General features: G+C 55.0%; 2 protein-coding genes across 2 annotated transcripts; one reads left to right on the top strand and one right to left on the bottom strand.

Annotated features, from left to right (window-relative positions):
- Positions 1-12: 12 nt before the first annotated feature.
- Positions 13-5,320, top strand: NMRAL1 (NmrA like redox sensor 1). Its single transcript, XM_054080889.1, is given in 6 exon segments — positions 13-31; positions 2,737-2,856; positions 2,859-2,973; positions 3,673-3,850; positions 3,964-4,161; positions 5,183-5,320. Coding segments are annotated over 6 exon segments (768 nt in total).
- Positions 5,321-6,322: 1,002 nt separating this feature from the next.
- DNAJA3 (DnaJ heat shock protein family (Hsp40) member A3) lies at positions 6,323-19,456 on the bottom strand. Its single transcript, XM_054080887.1, has 12 exons — positions 19,155-19,456; positions 18,073-18,238; positions 16,948-17,031; positions 16,036-16,242; positions 14,818-14,970; positions 13,721-13,868; positions 12,629-12,693; positions 11,612-11,740; positions 10,956-11,071; positions 10,173-10,270; positions 7,963-8,079; positions 6,323-7,291 (listed from the first exon to the last, which is right to left on the bottom strand). Exons 1-11 carry the CDS (start codon positions 19,439-19,441, stop codon positions 7,976-7,978), a joined length of 1,557 nt encoding a protein of 518 aa, XP_053936862.1. The 5' UTR covers positions 19,442-19,456; the 3' UTR covers positions 6,323-7,291; positions 7,963-7,975.
- Between the last annotated feature and the right edge of the window lie 917 nt (positions 19,457-20,373).

The following is a 20,373-nucleotide window of genomic DNA, read 5'->3' as shown; positions in this document are numbered from 1 at the left end:
CCAGTGGCAGTGATGGGAGCCGGTGGCCAAGGTAATGTTTGGCGCAGCACCTGGAGAAGGTGAGTCCGTGTTCCCCAGCCACTCGCCACCACCGTTTCCAGCCCAGTGGCTTTTTCAGTCTTTCAGTTCTCTCCTCACCCCTTCCTGCACCACAAGTCTCGCTCGATCTTCCTTCCTGTCAGCACCTATGCAAATCGGCACGAGTTATCCACCGAAAAACAGCAGCGCGTGGTAACCGCCCATAGCCTGTGGGGCACTGGCTGCCCTGTGCGGGAGTCCCCGTCCCTGGAGGGGTTTAACAGACGGGCAGATGAGATGCTCGGGGATCTGGTTCGGTGATGGACAGGGATAATTGGGCTCGATGATCTCAAAGGTCTTTTCCAACCCAATGAGTCTGTGTTTCTGTGACCTCCAACAGCACTGGCACAGGGTCTGTCCTGGAGGGATGTGTGGGGCATGGCCGATTCCCCAGCCGTGGCTGCCTTCTCCTGGGAGAGCCACAAAACCAGCTCGATCAACATCCAAATCACACCAAACTCCCTTGAAACAAAACCAAGAGCTCCCTCTGGCCTGGGAGAGCCAAGGGTTTTTTCTTCATAACCCCCTCGGTAGCCAGAAATGCTGGGGAGATCCCATGGAAGAGGCGTGTGTGGCAGCAGCTCTGCTCTTCCACGCGTGACAATCATTTCCTGGGCTGTGTCACAAAAAAGAAGCATGGCCAGCGGGTGGAGGGAGGGGTCTCCCCCTCTGCTCTGCTCTCGTAAGACCCTGCCTGGAGTCCTGTGTCCAGTTCTGGAATCACCAACATAAGAAGGACATGAATCTGTTGGAGTGAGTCCAGAGGAGGCCAGAGAGATGATCCAAGGGCTGGAGCAGCTCCTGTGTGAGGACAGGCTGAGAGAGTTGGGGTTGTTCAGCCTGGAGAAGAGAAGGCTGTGGGGAGACTTCAGAGCAGCTTCCAGTACTGAAAGGGGCTCCAGGAAAGCTGGGGAGGGGCTCTGGATCAGGGAGTGCAGAGATGGGATGAGGGGGAGTAGTTTGAAGCTGACAGAGGGGAGACCGAGAGGAGATATTGGGGAGAAATGTTTTGCTGTGAGGGTGGGGAGGCCCTGGCCCAGGTTGCCCAGAGCAGTGGTGGCTGCCCCATCCCTGGAGGTATTCAAGGCCAGGTTGGATGGGGCTTGGAGCCCCTGACCCAGTGGGAGGTGTCCCTGCCCACGGCAGGGGGTGGGCTGGATGGGCTTTGAGGACCCTTCCAACCCAAACCATTCCATGATCCTACGATTTCCATGAGTGATTTCAAGTGGTGTCTTGAAAGAACAGAATAAAGGGGCAGCAATAACCCCACTCCCCTCAAAGCTGTTGTTCTGCCAGTGCTGAACGATTGCTCACCTTATGGGTTTATCTCCACAGAGGTGGATCACATCTCACCAAGTGATACCCAGTAAGCGTTTCAGGAAATTTGGGTTTGAAACAAGTAAGTAGCCCAGAAAATACAGGAGGGATGTGTTGTATATAGTTGCAAAGAAATAATTCAGATGACTTAATTAACGTAAATGAATAATTGTGAAAGCAGGAAGTACAGCCCCAACAGGGGCTTCTGCACAGTCATTTTTGGTGCGAGGGATCTTTAGCTACAGCTTACCAGGAAGGGGACGGCTGATGGGACTTCCCAAATGCCATCTCCGCCTGAAACCATCTCCTGCAGGGTTGGAAATGATGAACAGACACCCCTCATCGGGTCCAGGGCTGAGAGCCTGCCAGAGACCCACAGAGACAGTCATGTGCAGGTGGAGCTGGAGGTCTCGATGAAGGGATGCAGCAGCCACCACTTCCCTGGCAACCCGAGCCAGGGCCTCCGCACTCTCACAGGAAGACATTTCTTCCTAAAATCTCGTCTCCATGTCCCCTCTTTCAGCTGAAAACCATTCCCCCTTGTCCTACCCCTGCACTCCCTGATCCAGAGCCCCTCCCCAGCTTTCCTGGAGCCCCTTTCAGCACTGGAAGCTGCTCTGAGGTCTCCCCACAGCCTTCTCTTCTCCAGGCTGAACAACCCCAGCTCTCAGCCTGTCATCACTGGAGAGGTGCTACAGCCCTCGGATCATCTCTGTGGCCTCCTCTGGACCCAGTCCAACAATTCCATGTCCTTCTGCTGGGGTCAGTCAGGCAGCTCCAGGATCCAGAGCCTTCTGGGAGTGGGTAAATGCTACAAGACCCGGTGTGGCAGAGACCGCTGCCCGGGAGCCAGAGTCGCAGCAGTGGGCAGTTGGCTCCGCGGAGCCTTCCTGAGGCTGAGCCAGGACTGTTGCTGCCTGCCCACAGCCTGCGATTCTCTGCGCTTGCAGCTTTGGGGCCAAAGTGTGCTGGGCTATCGGAAACCCCAGGAGCTTCCCCAGGGGTGTTATTCACTCCAGGACCAAAAGAGAAGGTGTGTTAGGGCAGGCGTGCTGACCCTGGCGGGGCTTCAGGGCTGGTGTTTTTGGGCTTGGTGGTGGAGCCAGCACCACAGCTCCAGGGTGTGCGGTCTTTCTAATGAGGGTGTGAGCAGAGAACTTGGCTCCACCTGGGCAGCTCCGGGCTTCTGGGTCTGCTCAGCCCTGCTTCCAGCTGAGGGCTCAGGTGTGAGATGCTGAGAAACCAGCTCAGCTGGTGTCTATTGGATCCCACCCCCTTCCCAGTGCACCAAAGGGGAATGAGAGGAGAATGGGGTGAAGAGAGCCTCTGTGTTCCCCAAAGAAGCCATTTTTCACAGCTATTGTTCCCGGGGAGAGCACCTGGCTGAGCTGTTGAAGCACCTCAGTCTGCGCCACGTTGTGTATGGTGGCCTGGAGAACGTGAAGCAGCTGACGGGGGCAGAGGTGTGAAGGAGTGCTTCCAGAAAGCCGGTGTTCCCACCACAACCATCCAACTGCCCTTCGAGAACTTCCTCTCCATCTTCAAGCCACAGAAGGTCCTGCAGGGAGATGCCTCTGTCCTGGGTAAGACATAGGTAAGACATGGCTAAGTCCCGTTGCCTTCCAAGTCACTCTCCTGTAGTTCTCATCTGCTCCCACTGCGCAGAGGCTCTCTGAAGGGTGGAGGAACCACCAGGGCTGCAGTCTGGTGGGGAAAAGAGGCCTGTGCCAGAATCGCCACAGCACATGGCAGCTGCCTCATAGTCCTGTTTGGTGGCCTGCAAGAAATGGAGGACATCAGGAAAAAAATTTTCATGGAAAGGGTCATTAGACACTGGCAGAGGCTGCGCAGGGAGGTGAGGGAGTCGCCTTCCCTGGAGGTGTTTAAGGGATGGGTGGACGAGGTGCTGAGGGCCATGGTTTAGGGAGTGTTGGGAATGGTTGGACTCAATGATCCAGTGGGTCCCTTCCAAGCTGGTGATTCTATGATTCTGTGATTCTAAGTAAGTGAGATCCTAGTGATGATTCTGGTGCTGAGGGCTGCTCTGCAGATCCCAGAGTGTCTCTGGACACCCCAGTGCCGTTAGGATGTTGGAGGGCGGAGGTGGGGCTGCAGGTGAGTCTCGGTGCCTTTCTGGCCACTCTGGCTCTCTTAGCTCAGCCCTGCAGGTGCTCTCCTGACTGTCGGGGATGGTGGGTGCTCTCGGCTCTTCCCCCCCTCGTGTTCAGGGGCTGTGCTGAACGCTCAAGCTGGGCTGCGCTCTGACTGCGCTCAATCTCTCCCACTGCCCATGGGGAGCATCCGCACGGATGAGATGGCGGTGGAGGATGTCGGGCCAGTTGTGCTTCACCTGCTGAAGTCCCTGCAGGACAGAGGCCGAGTGGTGGGGCTCTCCGAGGCAGAGTACACCGCTGTCCTCTCCAAGCAGACCAGCAAGACCATGGAAGCCAGCAAGGTAGGAAGCATCCCTTGGTGTACGTTATGTTCTTGAGTGGTGGGGGAAGCCGGCTCAGGGCCCTGCGGCCTGCCTGGAGGTGAGGGGGAACGGTCCTTGTGCTTTCCCAACAGGTGAGCCCTGTGGATGTCCCTGCCCCAGCGGCACCGCGGGGCACCCCGGCCTGGCAGCAGCGGCAGCTGAGCACAGCCTTAGCCCTGGTCTGGAATAGCGTGGGGGCTGAGCAGGGTCAGGAGCTGCTGGGGCAGAAGGCAGTGGCAGCTACAGAGTGGGTCTCTGCCCGTCCCCAGGGGCCTTCTGTCACCCTCACGGTGCTCCTGTGACTTCTCTGTGGTTTTTTGTGTGTGCTTTGCTGTGCTGCTCCCTTAGGGGAAGGGCTGAGGGGTGCAGTGGCTGCACTTTGAGAACAAAGCACATTACAAAGCACCTCTGATGCTCCCTGGAGATTTTTCTCCCAGGACAAATAACTGTCTCTCTACTTCCCAGCGCGGTGCAGAAGGACGGTGCTCGGTGCTTTGGTTTGGGTGGGGGGAGGCTGGTTGCTGGGGTACCAGGGCAGCCCAGGTTGCTCAAGCTCCCCCAGATCCCCCAAGCCTGTGTTTCCAGACCCCTTGGCCACAGCTCCTGCCCTGGTGCCGGGAAAGGTTTCCAGATGTGCTCTGCTGGGCAGAGCCGGGTGTGTCTGAGCCCACCCGGGCCGCTGCTGGCCCTTGGCAGGCTGGGCTTTCGTGCTTGGCAGCTCGCCGGCTCTGCCTTTGGGCACAGATCCCGGCCAGCTCCTGCACGGCATCATCTCCCCACCGCCACCTCCAGCCCTTCTCGCAGGGTGCCTGGAGGAAGGGCAATGGGGGCAGCTCCTGGGTCAGCGCTGGCCGTGGGGTGCTGCTTCGGCACCCTCAGTGAAGGCTTCCCTCCCCCTGCAGTGCTGCTGCTTCCTTTTCCCAACCCCAATGAAATGACTTAGGTCGGACCTTAGGAGAAGGTTCTTCTCCCAGAGGGTGGTGGAAGAACTCCCAGGGACACAGGAGCAGCTCCCAGGGAAGCAGTCAGGGTGCCAAACCTGACAATATTCCAGAAGCGTTTGGCCAAGGCCCTCAGCCCCATGGGGTGAGCGTTGGGGTGTCCTGTGCAGGGACAGGAGCTGCACTCCATGATCTTTGTGGGCTCCTTCTACCTCAGGGTATTCCATGATTCGATGATTCCATGACTTGCAGAGCAGCAAAGTCCTCCTCCCCTGTGGATACTCTGCTGTCACAGCCCTCTTCAGCTTCCCTGTCCTCTCCAGCAGCCTCTGCCTTCCAGCAATGGTTTCCCCCCCCCATTCTTTTGCAGCTCTCGCTAGGGGAGGAGGAGAATCACGGCCCCCCGGGGGCCCCTATGTCCGGTTTCTACACCCTGGAGCCAGACCGCAGCGTGGACCTGACCATGACAGTAGCGCCAAGGCCCACACCTTCCATCGCCTACAGATGAGGCCACCTTGTACCCGCCAGCCGCAGGTGTCAGGTCCTGCTCCGGTAAGAGCTCTGGGTTTGGCCGTCTCTGCCTGTGCTTGAAGCCAATCACAGCCCCCCATGAGCTGCTCGAGACACCCGGTCCCACCCTCACCTCCTTGGGGGGCATGTGGGGGTGAGGGAGGTCCCCAAGGGGGACCTGGGGGGCTCCTCTGGGGTACTGGGGGGGGTCAGGGAGGTCCTCATGGAGGTCCTGGGGGGGGTCCCAGGGGCTCCTGGGTGGTGCTGGGGTCATAGTGGGGGATCAGGGAGCTCCCCATGGGGGTCCTAGGGGGCACAAGGTGGTCCCCAAGGGGGTCCTGGAGCTCCCCATGGGGTACCTGGAGGGCTCCTGAGGGACACAAGGGGTCAGGGAGGTCCCCATGGGGGTTCTTGGAGGGGTGAGTCCCAGGGGATCTGGGGGGGGCGGGGGCCAGGGAGCTCCCTATTGGAGTCCTGCAGGGCACAGGGTGGTCCTGAGGGAGTCAAGGAGGTCCCCATGGGACACATGGGGCTCCTGGGGGTGTTCGGGGAAGGGGAAGGTCAGGGAGGTCCCTAGGGGGGTCTTGGGAGGCATAGTGGAGAGTTAGGGAGCTCCCTATGGGGTTCCTGGGGGACACAGGGTGGTCCCCACGGGGGACGTGGGGGTGGTGTCCCAGGGGAGTTGTGGGGGGCACAGTAGAGGGTCAGGGATGCCCTAAGGGGGACCGGGGGGCTCCTGGGGGGCAAGTCAAGAAGGTCCCCAAGGGGGTCCGTCCTAGGGGTTCCCATGGGTGAGGGGGTTCCCTAGAGGTGTAGGGGGGTGGCTTGAGGTCCTGGGGTGGTGTTTGGGGTCCCTGGGAGGGTCCTGGGGGGAAGGGCCAGGGTCCCATGGGTGGGGGGTCCCTGGGGTCCCCTGCCTCTTTGGCTCCTGTCCCTAGGGAGGGAAGGGGGTGACGGCCGAGGCTGGAGGAGGAGATGAGGCAGCAAGGCACAGCACGTGTTAAATATCTTTATGAAGTCAATCTTATTTACATGGATACAGAATCACTTTACAGACAGTTTAATCAGGAGGCAACGCGTGCTTTATTTCAGCAAATTAAGAAGGGCAAGACTAAGCCACGTCCCTGTGTAACTGGTCGATTAGTAGCAGGGCTGGCGCTGCCCGCACGGCACAACTAACACCAGCGGCTGCAGGAGCCGTGGAAATACTCACTGGAAGAGCTTGACTCCGCGCGGCAGGAGCGATCCGCTGCACTCGTATTCTCACGTGTACGAACAATGACTCTGACCGATCAATTATGCTACGGGTGTTGCACTAAGGTAATAAAAGACTTTGTCCCAAACTGGCAAAGGGCTCGGTGATGAACTTGTACCCCTTGGAAGTGACAGCAGTTGTGTTTCAACTTTAATTAATGGATTTCCCGTGGCTGCAGAGGGAGCCGGGCTCTGCAGAGTCCCAGCCGCAGGGACTTCCCCCTCGGAGACGTGCAGGACAGCCAGGGTTAACCCTGACCCACCGAGTCTCCTGGGAAAAGGTATCTTCACCATCTTTGTAAGTTCACCAAGCACATCCAGCACTGGAGCGAGCAGCAGCCACCCAGGACAGCAAACTGCTCCACCCTGTGCTGCAAGGGCAATTTTTATTTCTCATTTCCACTGTTTAGGATTCTAAATAAATATTTCAACTCTATTTTTTACCAGAAAAGATTCCAGCAGCAGCAGGGACTGTGAATGACCTCGAGAGAGCGAGCTGCATTTCTACAAAGCTGGCTCTTTCCTTCATTCCTGGTTCCTAGGATGGCGAATGGGATTTGTATCACGATGACTGTTGGTGCCTCAGGGGTTTGTAGCCTCTCCAGCTGGGATTCTCACTGCCATCCTTCACTCTCCAGAGCCCTCTGCCAGAAGGATCCATCCCCGACTGCAAAGATCTCTGCTGCTGGCTCCTAGCTTCCAGTAGAACGCTTCCCTGCAGTTGAAGCAAAAGAGAAGTTTAATTTTTCCAGACTGAATCGGCCCAAGGCATGGAGGCACCTGCCCACCCTGCCGTCACGCTTTGTCAGCTGCGCAGAACAGATGAGTTTGAAGCCCGCGCTGACGAGAAGCTGAGCCCCGGCCCCCAGTCTGCCATCCACGGCCTCCCTCACTGCAGCCAAACACCACCTAAACGGCACCCTGGGTTGTGACACTGCTCGGCTGCATAACAGGAGCTTTGTTGGGCTTCACAACAGAGACAGAGTCCCTCCTGGTGCTGCAACCCCCGTGGCACACGGGCACCACAAGCCCTGTGGCTCCCGGCAAGCCTGGCTTTGCGGTGCCACCAGAGCTGCGCGGACCCAGCTTCACCCGCTAACAAAGCGCCCTCAGTGCTTTGAACCGGGTACAGCCACTGTGTGGACAAGGAGGAGGGAAGAACCTCCCTGAAGATGAACGCATTTTTGCTGCAGCAAGGATGCAGTTTAGTCCCTGCCTTTTTGCTCCAGGCCCCAGGGGACAGCTAGGGCTTTGCGCACCAGTGGCTGGCAGGCCTGAGGCTAAGAGAGAAGCAATGCTGTGCTCTGGCTGCTTCTACCTCCCAATAAGTGCAAATTCTGCTCGGCATGGGGGAAAGACAACAGTAAAAGACAAGAGGCCTCCTACCTCGGATGGGGTGTCAGGAGCTAAACATTTTCTTAAGTTTGGAAAAGAATCCCTCCTTGTTTTCCTCAGCCTCAGGCCTATCCCCGCCTGCGTCAGCGCTAGCCGTAGCCCTGCCACCTGGATACAAACAGCAAAGGGCTGCAGTCAGATATGTCTCCCACCAGTAAGCAGCACCCTGGCGAGGCGAGAGGGTTGTTTTAGACAGGGAACCGTCAAGTCAAGGCAACTGGTTTTGCCTGAATCCTCACGTACTGGGCCACACCTGGCAGTGAGCCACAGCACAGGGCCACCTGCAGTGAAAGCACAGGAGAGCCTGGACCCCAGACATGGAAACGAGAAGCGTGAGCCCATGTAATGCCATTCCCTTCCCCTCTCCCCAGCCCTCCAGCTGGCGAGGGAATTCTTGTGCTGCACAACCAAGTCATAGACCCCACAGGCTTTGGAAACAAGAACCTGGAAATGGGAGTCTACCCCTAAAACCAAGTTATCGGCTTGACCTCCGCCAGCCATGACTTTACAGAACAAAACAAAGGTGATGCTGGTGGTCCTGGAACAATTGTCCTGTTCATGGTGGCAGCGTGACCCTGGAGAGCAGAGCAGGGCGAACCCAGGCCAGGACCTGCCTGACGCAATCCTCAGGGAATGCTCAAACAGCACCAACGAGAACATGAACTCAGGCTAGAATGAAAAGGGCTGCAAGTGTTTCAGAATGAGTGTCCAGATAAGGAATTCTCCTGGCAGCAACAACCATGATTTTCCTATATAAACAAGTCCCAAGAAGTTGTTTGTCCCTCTGAGGAGCAGCCACAGCGAGAACAAAGATGACCTCTTTGCTAATTTGCTTTTTCTGTAGGAAAATTGTCAATAACCAGACCCCCGAATCCTCCTCCAGCTTTCTTTGCACAGAGCACACGGAGTCGGTCCTCCCCGTCTCCCATGCTGCCTGCAGAGCTCAGACTGATGCAATGGCATGAAATGCGAAGTCCTGCAGCACAACACGCCCCCTTCCACACCGGGTACTTCTGCTTCCCAGAGCAAGGACACGCTTTCAGCAGCAGCCTGTCTCTATGCCACAAGCTGCTGGCGGTGGGTTCAATCCTCCTTGCTGCTTAGTTGTGGTAAAAACCGGCAGGTTTGCTTTTTAAAAATCAAGTTTGGAGAGCACTTTTTTTTTTTCTTTCCAGCACATAAATGTCTTTAAAAAGCTGGAATGAAAAGAAATGCTGCAAGATCTCTCCCTTTGCCCCCAAGGCTGACCTTTAATGTGCTCCCTCAGTGGAAAAGACCCAACTTCTGTAATACTAAAGCTATGAAACAGAACATTGGTAAGTATTTGGCAGGTACCATCTTCCAATATCCTGAACTCCATCCTCTGTTCCTCAGGCTCTGGCATATGCAGGAGGGAGGACCTGAGTTGCTTTAAAACCCTCTCACCTTTCCCTCACTGTACGCAGCCAGGGATGCCCTTTCTGGTTTCAAACGCAGAAAGAAACCACAACCTTTACGTTCATTGTTCCAATACAAAGGACAAATTATTTCCCAATAGCACAATAAAGCTCTTACTGTCCTGTTTTTGCTTTAGCTGCTCTTGCTGCCAGGTACCTCAACACCAAAACTGGAAGCACATAATTGCTGGATCAGAACTGTAAATCCAGAGCTGAAAGAGCACCTTTGCGGAGCTCCCAGCCGGCTTCACTCCCCCATCAGGCTGGATGCTGTCTGCTGACCAGAGCCACCCCCCCAGCACCAGTGAGTATTTCTGTCCAAGGCCCCCCCACGTGCCCAGAGCAGCCTTGACAGCAGCGCTCCCCTTTGGCTTCCAAGGAGAAACGTCCCCACTGCACTCAGAACAAAGCAGTTCACGCAGAAAACAGGCCTGAAGCACTGTTCTCCTCTTCTGCCTCTGCTAAGACAAGTGACTTCTGGCAACAGCAGGGCTGTCATCACCACAGCAAGACTAATCACAGCTTGTCAGGACCCTGGAGCATCCCAGTGCTTCTCTCTACTCACACACGGATTTGCCCAGCCAGTATTCCAGTAAGGCTTTCCAGAAAGAGGCTCCTTGCTTTGTGCTACAGCCTATTAACCCCACACCAAAACCATTTCCAACAGGTTGTGTTGATGCGCTGTCTCAAGGTGACCCTGGTTCCCCTTCCACCCCAGGAACCCCACACTGACTCCATGAGGAAGCACTGCTTCCCGCCACTCACCTGATGCTGTACTTGTGACACCGTTCACTGTGCCTTCCACATCTGTCTCGTCCTCGGCATAGCTCATCATTAAGGCTCTCTGGCGATCCGTCAGCCTCCTGCAGGTCCAAGACAGAGGTGTTGGTTACAGCTCTCCTTCGGGACAGGGGTATCCAGACCTCCTTAGCCTTCAGCAGCGCACACAAGAGGCAGAAACTGGAAGTTCGAGATGAATACACCCAGCACACCCCGAGAATCCCTACGGTGCTCTCAAAATGGGCACTCTATAAAGAAGAGAGACGACCCACTGCACTTCACCCAACTGCAGCGGAAAACTAAAGTGCTTTGAGGTGCTGAGAAGAACCGTATGGAGCTGCAACCAAACTCACATCTGGTAGAGATGAGACCTTAGGAAAGCAGCTCCTGTGCCAAGGGCAGCAATACAAGCTGACGAGTTTTTGCCATCACAGGAGCAGAGCGTGACCAAGCAGTTTGAGAAGCAACTGCCAAGCACTTTGATTCCTTTAAGCTGGAGATCTGAGAGCCAGGACATTGAATTTAGGTAACCAGGATCCAGACAGAGCTGCAGACAGCGAGGTCTGCACAAGGCAAGAACTACTTCTGTATTTCCAGGGTTTAGGATTTTTCAGAGCTGGATTGACAAAAGGTATTTAAATAAAATGTGTCATGTTAGAATAAAAAGCAGAGTGAGAAATCAATAAAGCAGTATGGAATGTTCACAAAATCCTTCTGAACAACACTTTTGCTGAAGGTTTCCCAGGAACTCACATGAGCTCTACTTACTGAGGAACTTTTATCTTTATGTGAATGTAGTGGTCTCCGTAGCCGTAACTGTTAACCCTGGGAATGCCTTTCCCGCTCATTCGAATGCGCTGGTCGGGCTGAATACCAGGGGGTATCTACGAACACAGAACAGTCAGGTTTATTATTCTAGTTTCACCATTTATAAAGTAATTACACGAATGCAAAAATTAACTACTTCTCCAGCAAGCTTCAAAGTAGGATGGGAGAGGTCTGGTACGTTCACGCACCTGGACAGACACGGAAGCTACTCCAGTAACGATGGAAAAGCTTTTGAAGGAAGAACGGAACCTCACAGTCTGTAGACTGCCCAGCAATGCACCCGGCCCTTCCCTGTCCCTACCCAGCCATGGTGAAGAGGAGTGACCCACCAGGCCACACCGCCCAACACTCCATCCTGAAGGGATCTGCAACACGATACGGGCAGATGGAGATTTGTGCCATCTCTGCAGCAGAGGAGAAGCCTCTGCCGTCCCACACTGCTTTACATGGCGGAGGAGAAGCCTCTGCCGTCCCATGTGGCTTTATGCAGTGAAGGAAAAGCCTCTGTCATCCTGGGTCACTTTATGCAGCAGAGGAGAAGCCTCTGCCATCTCACATTGCTTTATGCCCAAGCTCTCCTACATAGTGGTACTCACCGCGATATTGATTGTCTCGTACAAGCCTTGACACCTGGCTGTGCCTCCCAGAACAGCCTGTGCTACTGAAATAAGGAGGTCTGAATGGATGTCTGCTCCATTTCTTCTGAACACCGAACTTTTTTGCACCTAAAAGGCAGGCAGTTCCAAAGAGAAGTGAGCACAACGCCGGGAAACTCTCATTTTACACTGTTTTGAAAGTTCCCAGAAGAGATTGCTGCAGCCAAACCCTTTACCACCCACAACGGAATCGACTGAGAAGCCCGAGTTAATGTTCTGTGTTCTAGACAAACACAACCCTTGACACAACCGTAATTAGCCAGAGGCTTCAGCAGATGCTCGCCTCCTAGCTCAGCGACTCCCTCCCCTGATCCTGGTTAGTTACCAGTCAGCATGAACCTGCAGAGACAAAGCAGACACTGCCTTCTGCTCTGAACAGGGGAAAGCCACAACAGAAGATGAAGACCAGCACCTTCGCAGTGGCCTTACAAACTGGAAGAGAATTACATCCTCCTGCACCACAAAACAGGCACTGAAAAAGGTTTTTCTCCTCAACAGAGATGCGTACGACAGGAATACCAACTGGGGAAGAGAGCCTCAGGCACAGAACGTGTGCAAAGCAGCATCTAACATGTATCTGCAGAAGGTGACTCGGCCAGCCAGTCTCTCTCAGACTGCGGCTCCAGCCGCGCAGGCAGGTGGCTCCTTCACATTTCCCAGTCAAAGACTCAAGGCATCAAGAATCTACTCTGCGTTTTGATGCCCATTATCATAAGGGCCTCATCTTGGAACCAACAGCACCACCACTCTTTGTGAGCAGACAGCGTTACAGCCCTTGCTACAATGCAGATCTGCTCGCTCAGACAATTCCCATGAATCGAGTTACCCCAGCTGTTCCAAAGGATCACTCGTTTTTCCTCCTCCGGCCCCAACTCAGCCAGGTTTCCCAGGCAGTCATGAAGGGAATGAGCAATCAACTGAAATACTGAAACTAGAAAACGATATAACAATACATACCCTGAACGTAATGAAAATTTCTTTCTTCCCTACGGGCATCCGAACCGTCTGCCCATCCTCAACACCTGCAATCGGAAAAGAAACAGGGAATGTTACTGTTATAATCCATGTGTTACTGGAATGCCTACAACTCTTGCCATCCCCACCGCCGTGCCCGCACAGCCAGGGCCATGAGGCACCAGCAGGCAGCACAGCAACACTCTCCACAGGAGCCCGGGAGCTGTGGCCAGAGGAAGGAAGTGTCAGCACACATTTATACCTCAGAAGTGACCACTGTGCCCCACGCAGGCTCCTCGTTTCAATCCCTACACAATTCCTGTGGGAAATGCACCAGACTAAGGAACACCGGGCAGACCCACAAACTGCAGGAAAACTACAGGCTACACACCCAGAGCAGTTTCAGAGATACCAGACTTCAGCCCCACCACTCATTTTGTCCCCTCTGGTCAGGAAGGCCATTAGCCCACTCTTCTGAGCCAAGCTAAGGCTTTCAAGATTCTCACCCTCTCCCCAGGCTTCATCAAGGACAAACGAAACACACAAGGCAAAAAAACCTTTCAAGAGTTTCACTCTTCTAAAGCTGCCTAGAACAATCCATGCAAAGCCTCAGCTCAGGAAGGGCAAAGCATTTAAGGTTAGGTTGGACATTAGGAGAAGGTTCTTCCCCCAGATGGTGGTGGAGCCCTGGAACAGCTCCCAGAGAAGCAGTCACGGCACCAAGGCTGACAATATTCCAGAAGTGTTTGGCCAAGGCCCTCAGCCCCATGGGGTCAATGTTGGGGTGTCCTGTGTGGGGACAGGAGCTGATCGATGATCCCTGGGGGGTCCCTTCCAACTCACGACAATCTATCACACTATGATTCATTCTATCATTTATATCCGTGGGCAGAAAGCTCATCTCATTACGAGCCCTTTCAACTGCCAAGCTATCAACCTGCTTTGTTCTTACAACTTCTCTGCAGCAAAACTCCTTACGCTGCTCCCACACTGGTACCTGGCAGGGACCAGCTATGCTTTGGAGACAAGGCCCTGGCTGCTGGCCGAGCGGAAGCAACCAACTGTAGTTCTTTAAGAGAGCAACACGCCACTAACCAGCTGGCACAGGGACCATCACTGTCTTCTTCTGTTTGGTTTGCCCCGTTCCTCGGCACACAACGCACGGCGTTGTTATGATGGAGCCACGCCCGCCGCACCGTCGGCATGTAGATCGCATGACAAAAGGGCCAGTATTTATCGTCTCCTAGGGAAGAGAACACAGATCGTACAAATATTTAGTACTGTTCACTTCCACAAATCACTGCCAGTGACTGTCACGGCACATTTCAGTCCTCCTGCTGGCACGTGCACCCCAACAGGACAGCCATATCTTTTAGCAAGTGGTGGAGCTCAGAAATCCAGAGTGGATGCTGCTCCTGAAAAGCTGGATCAGGTTCAATTGCCATTGTATTTTGATTTCCACTGAAAACCACTACCACTATGAGCAAACATCTCTGGGTGAGGGGAAGGGAAACACAGACCTTCATCTCCAGGATCTAATGTGCAAGCAGGAACAAAGCTTGTTACAGTGCTGTTTCACACAGAACTACAAACGTCTGTATTTTGAGAAACCCAAGGACAATCCCCAAGGAATGAATTATTGCCCGTGTCCAGAAAAAGGTTATGGAGACTGAGCAATGGACTGAACTGTAAAAACCAGCCACCAGACTGAAACACACGAGTGGGAAGAGCTCGTGGTCTCCTCTGACCAACCACACCTATTCTGCACTGGAAGATACTCTGGTCACAGACCGATGGCTGGTACCCATTTACATACATGGAAATCAAAAGCCTGAAGCTTAATCATTACTGGAAGTAACGTGCATCTCCTTATTCCATCATTCCCCCTTAGGCAAGTATCACCTGCTTCCTCCTTCCGCCCCTCAATTCAAGGTATCCCATTCAATGCCCAAGTAACTGCAGAGTAGTTACATTACATAAATATGGTTTGCTGGACGATACCAGGTCATCTCTCCCTGAAGGGCAGAGCGAGTCATTAACACAAATAAAATCCTCATACTGCCTACTAACATCAAGCCCACATTTACCCAACACAACCCAACAACTGTACTGGGAATTCTTCCCAGTGGAAGAGACTGGCTTGCCCCAACAAGGAAAATCACAGCAGAATCCGTGTCTCTGAAAGCCCTTACCATGCCGGTGCCATTGCAGTAGTGACAGCGCTGTGCCTTGGTGCCGGGTTCGTGTCCTTTACCGTCACATCGCTCGCAGGAATCGTTGATGTTCACCACAATCTCCTTGTTAACACCTTTGGCAGCTTGGGTGAATGTCAGCTCCATGATATACTGTCAGGAAACACAGGCGTTAGTCTAGAGCCATGCAACGGGGTCTCCAGCAGATGGAAACTGGCTTAGGCCAAATAGCAAACAATGCTTAAATACATCCAGGTAACGAGGGGGGTGGAAATGAAGGGATGCACAACTCGTACAGAAGGGTTCTGCCTCGCCTGGGAAAGCAATAACCTGTCTTGTCATTAAAAAGGGGTACAAAAGGATAGGGAATATTGCTGGAATGATGTACACCAGTCTCATGAGCAGCTGTGTAACAGAAATGAGATTTAAAAATAGAAAAGAAGGAAGTAAAACTAGAAATCAAGCATTTTCCTGCTCCAGGAAAACCCTGAATATTTCTTAAGGTTTCGTTTCATGGGAATGCAGCAGCAGGCAAGAGTGAAGGCTTTCAATCCCAATGACACTATCTGCTCTTCCTCAGTAAACTCCTTACTTAACCAAAGGAAATGATCCAACAGAATAGGAAATACTGTTTACAATAAAAAGGTCACTTTTAGTAAACCCAGAAGCACCAAACAGCAAGCATTTCCAAAGGCAGCACAGGAACCAACACCGTCAGTACCCGAGAGAGCATTTAGCTGCACTGCAAAGAACAAGACCAGCTGTGTTTTATGGCCTCCTCTGCAAAGTCAAGCCAATTAAGTTGCAAAATTAAGCCAATTAAGCAGTCAAACCTAACGCTGAAAGGCTTGTTTTATAGTCTAAAGGTACTTTGTGGTTTTTAGCATTACAGATCAAAGTAGATATATGTAAATAAATGTACAGCAGAAAAGATGCCTCCAGTGATGGAATGTTTGGCAGCAGCACGAGGCGTCACTGAACACCAGGTGAAGGAGCCGAAACCAGAAAAGATACCCTGTCGGGAGCTGTGGAGGAGGTATCTACACAACTCTCCTACCCATGCCATGGGACACTAGAGTGCTGACATTCCCAGAAGCAATTTCTTTCCTTAAGCTCACTCCCAGAGTGCTCTGTACCAGACCAGTGTCTCTCTCCGGCTCTTGTGGTTTCCCTTTCTTGTTTTCCTTTCATTATTCAGAAGATAAACGTGCTTCATACCTCCTGCGGCTGGTCAAAGACACTCTGAAAGTCCCCGAAAGGGGATCCCGAAAACTCTCCAAAGATTTTTCTGAAGAGCTCCTCGGGGTCGATGGAGGGACCGCTGCTCCAGTACTGCCGCCCTGCGCCACCACCGGTTGCGCCAGGCTCAAAACTAGCTGTGCCATATGCATCGTACTGTTTCCGCTTCACTTCGTCACTTAATACCTTGGAGGCAAAAGAATGATTGACATCAGGACACTGTACAGATCCCGAGCAACAGATTCTGCAGAGCAGAATTCCAGGCTACCAGCACTACCACCACAAGCCCACAGGTTCTCCAAAGTTCTTGTCATCATCCCAGCTCTCAGCAGCGTAGGGATTACTGAAAAGCCGTTTCCTCCCTCGTGTCTCTCAGCTCATTGTCAGGAAAATGACAACATCTTACTAATTTATTATAAACAAGAATAAGTCATGTCATAGTCAGTCATTAATACATCGCAAAAAAGCTGGGCATCAAGAGTGCTGGGTTAAATCTGGAAACCCACCAGAGCAAACACCAGCCCAAGTGGATTTCTGAACGAGCTGAAGAGCAGGAAGGAGAAGCGGGGCTGGCTGCAGCCCCTCTGCCCCAAACAGCTCCTGGCTGCGGAGAGGGGTTTTTAATGGTTTCTTTAAGCTGGCCAATAATTCCACCGCAATGACCACCACTGAGAAAGAGCACAAACTGTAAGAGCCCCAGATGTGTCCAGCTAAATCAGGCCTTTGGGCCAAGCCCTTTCCTGGAGACGCCACAGGGACAAAGGTGCTCAAGGCTGAAGCACAAGACATCAAAAAATCAGCCATAGCTTTACAGGGAACATACCCAAGAATTTGTCCCATCTACCCTCCAACCTTTCCTCCTTTTCACGGCAATTAAATCCCGCACATTACCTCATAGGCTTCTGCCAGCTGAGCAAACTTCTCTTTGGCCTTAGGGTCATCCTTGTTTGTATCAGGGTGGTATTTTTTTGCCAGCTAAACAACAAAAATCAAACTATTAGAGAAGGACAAGAATAATTCACTTCATCATGGCTCACATGGCAGGAAAAACACATCAGGCAAAGCCTGGTATTCACTCTATTCATTTTAGGGAACTGAAAGCCTTTGCTTTCCATTATCACCCCAGTATTCAGCCCTGTGGAGAAGAACCTGGGGTGCTGCGGAATGAGAAGCTCAACGTGAGCCGTAAATGTACGCTCACAGCCCAGAAAGCCAACCGTGTCCTGGGCTGCATCCACAGCCGTGGGACCAGCAGGGAGAGGGAGGGGATTCTGCCCCTCTGCTCTGCTCTGGTGATACCCCACCTGGAGCCCTGTGTCCAGTTCTGGAATCCTCAGCACAGGGAGGACACGGAGCTGTTGGAGCGAATCCAGAGGAGGCCACAAAAATGATCAAAGACCTGAAACATCTCCTCTATGAAGAGAGGGTAAGAGACTTAGGGTTGTTGAGCCTGGAGAGGAGAAGGCTCCTAGAAGACCGTATTGGGGCCTTTCAATACTTAAAGGGGGCTGATAAGAAAGATGGGGAAAAGCTCTTTAGTAGGGCTTATGATGTCCTTAATTAACAGAAGAGATATTTAGACTAGATCTTAGTAAAAATGTTTTCCTGTGAGGGTGGAGAGGCCCTGGCCCAGGCTGCCCAGAGCAGTGGTAGCTGCCCCATCCCTGGAGGGGTTCAAGGCCAGGTTGGATGGGGCTGTGAGCCCCCGATCCATTGGGAGGTGTCCCTGCCCATGGCAGGGGGTGGAACTGGGTGGGCTGGTCTTTAACGTCCCTTCCAAACCATTTTGTGATTCTATAATGAAATACAGAAGCTGCTCCCAAGTCTCTCAGCAACCCCAGGACTTTCTTGCAAGAGCCCCAAGATTACGGCACAGGTGGAATTTGCTTTTGAGATCCATGGCTTGCTGTACTCAGCCTTCCCACCTCTCCCTCCCCTTGACTGCAGCGGGTCTGAGCACAGGGACCCCAGAGAAGGCTGCAGGTGCCCCCAGACCCCGCTCCCTGATAGACATGCCTGGTAGTAGGCCTTCTTGATCTCCTTCTGGGTGGCAGAGCGGGGGACCCCCAGCACCTGGTAATAGTCCTCCTTGGCGTCAGCCCTGGCGCTACTGTGGAAGGCAGCAGCAGCTCGCCTCGGTCCTGCGGAATGGGAGGGCACAGGGGCCACGGTGAGGGTCAGGCTGAGGGTGAGAGGCAGGGGCAAAAGCCTGGCCCCACACAGACCCCTATCCCCTACCCTGTCCCCACAGCTCCCGCATCGCCGTCTCTCCTGGTCCTCAAGCACCACCCATGACCTCCGACTCCTCCCAATCCCGGAACCACCCCCCCCCCAGCCCCTCACCACCAACCTCAGACCCCTGCCTCACACCCCTGGCCCCCAACCCCTACAACAGCTCTTGCGCTGCCCCCGCTGCCCCAGACCCCTCACTGGCCCCCCGCAACACCTCATCACACCCCCAGGCCACTGCTCCAAACCCCAGCCTCTCACCATCCCCCCCCCAGCCCCAGAAAACTCAGGACACCCCCTGCCCCGGTCCCCATAGCCCCCAACCACCCCCTCCAACCCCAGCCCCTGCATTGCCCTCCCCTGCCCCCACCATCTGTGACCCCTCATCACACCCCAATTCGACCCTGCTCCAAACCCCAGCCTCTCACCGCACCCCCTCAGCCCCAGAACACCCATCGCCTTCCCAGCCCCCCTGCCCCAGCCTCAATCGCCTCCTCACCAACCCCTGCTCGCCTCCCCCGGCCCCAGCGCCTACACTGCCCTCCTCTGTCCCCAATCCCCCCCGACCGCTCACCAACCCCCCAGCCCCAGCCCCGAACCGCCCCGCCCCCGGTCTCAGTACTACCCTACCCTGGCCCCGCCAACTCCTCCCCGGCCCTCCCCACCACCCTCAGCCCCCTGCCCCAGACCCTGCGCCCCTGCCCCAGACCCTGCGCCCTCCCCGCCCTCCCCAGCCCCTCAGACTCAGACCCCAACCTGCTTCCCAGCCCCTCCCGGCCCCACACCACACCCCCGGCCCTTGCATTACCCTCCTCTACCCCCGCCCCACCCCCCCCCAGCCCCTCATCTCCCCCCCGCCCCCTCAGCGCCCTGCCCAGCCCCGCTCACCGGCAGCGCAGAGCGGCAGGACGAGGAGGCGGCGTGCGGCGGCGTGTGGTGGCGGGAGGTTGAGCCCTCGGACGAGCCAGACGAGCGGCAGCCGCCCCCCCTGCCTCCCGGCCCCGCGGCTCCTGGCGGCGGCGGCGGCGGCGGCCCCGAACCAGCGCGAGGAGCACGCGGCCGCCATCTTGGCCCGCGCGCCGCGCTGCGACTGCGCCGGGAGGGGGAGCAGCGCGCATGCGCAGAGAGAGCTCCGCGCAGGGAGAACAGTGCGCATGCGCTTGGAGTGCCTCGCGCAGCCTGAGCCTCCCGCCCGCGCGAGCCTCGCGATCGCGGGGACATCGCATGCGCAGAGAGAAACGCGCGCCCGAGGCGGAGAGACCCACGCATGCGCAGAGAGAGCCTCGCGCAGTCAGAGCGTAGTGCTGAATGGGGGTACAGCGCACCCGCAGAGAGGACCCCGCGCAGGGAGAGCCGTACGCATGCGCAAAGAGAGCCCGTGCTCTCAAAGTGAACGCCTCGTGCCGGCGGCAGGCTAGACGCGCGCATGCGCTGAGAGATGCCCCGCGCGTTCGGAGCTCGCGCCCGCGGGGGAGTGGCTCATGCGCAGGGAGCCCCGCGCAGCCCCAGGGCGCTGGTACGCATGCGCAGGGCCTCCCGGGACAGAGCCGCTGGGGGGTGGTGCGCGCACAGGGCAAGGGCGGGATGTCATCCAGAGGGAGGTGGGGAACGGGCGCTTCGGGACCTCGTGAGGTTCCACAAGGGCAAGGACACGGTCCTACCCCTGGATCGGGGCGATCCCCGGTTTCAGTACACGATGGGAGATGCTGTGATTGAGAGCGGCCCTGCAGAGAAGGACCTGGGGGTGACTGATGAGAAGCTCAACATGAGCCGCAACGTGCGCTCACAGCCCAGAAACCAACTGTGTCCTGGGCTGCACCCAAAGCAGCGTGGCCAGCAGGGAGGGAGGGGATTCTGCCCCTCTGTTCCTCTCTTGGGAGACCTCACCTGGAGTATTGTGTCCAGTTCTGGAATCTTCAACATAAGAAGGAATTTGGAGCTTTTGGAACGGGTTGTTCAACCTGGATAAGAGAAGGCTCCAAGGAGACCTTAGAGCAGCTTCCAGTACCTGAAGGGGCTACAGGAAAGCTGGGGAGGGGCTGTTCATAAAGGCTTGTGGTGATAGGATGAGGGGAATGGCTTTAAATT

This window comes from Cuculus canorus, chromosome 15 (assembly GCF_017976375.1).
Source record: "Cuculus canorus isolate bCucCan1 chromosome 15, bCucCan1.pri, whole genome shotgun sequence".
In the NCBI taxonomy this organism is placed as follows: Eukaryota; Metazoa; Chordata; class Aves; order Cuculiformes; family Cuculidae; genus Cuculus; species Cuculus canorus.
The sequence above is the reverse complement of the archived record's forward strand: the minus strand, read 5'-3'. Positions and strand labels throughout refer to the sequence as shown.

Bases quoted from the DNA above. Each gene is read 5' to 3' on its own strand.
- DNAJA3 (XM_054080887.1), bottom strand. From the start codon at position 19,441: ATGCGCACTGTTCTCCCTGCGCGGAGCTCTCTCTGCGCATGCGCGCTG. The intron at 18,239-19,154 runs GCGCTGAGGGGG...TCTCACCCTCAG, and splicing joins GGTGAGCGGGGCTGGGCAGG to CCTGACCCTCACCGTGGCCC. The intron at 10,271-10,955 runs GTAAGTAGAGCT...TTGGACCTGCAG, and splicing joins ATAAAGATAAAAGTTCCTCA to GAGGCTGACGGATCGCCAGA.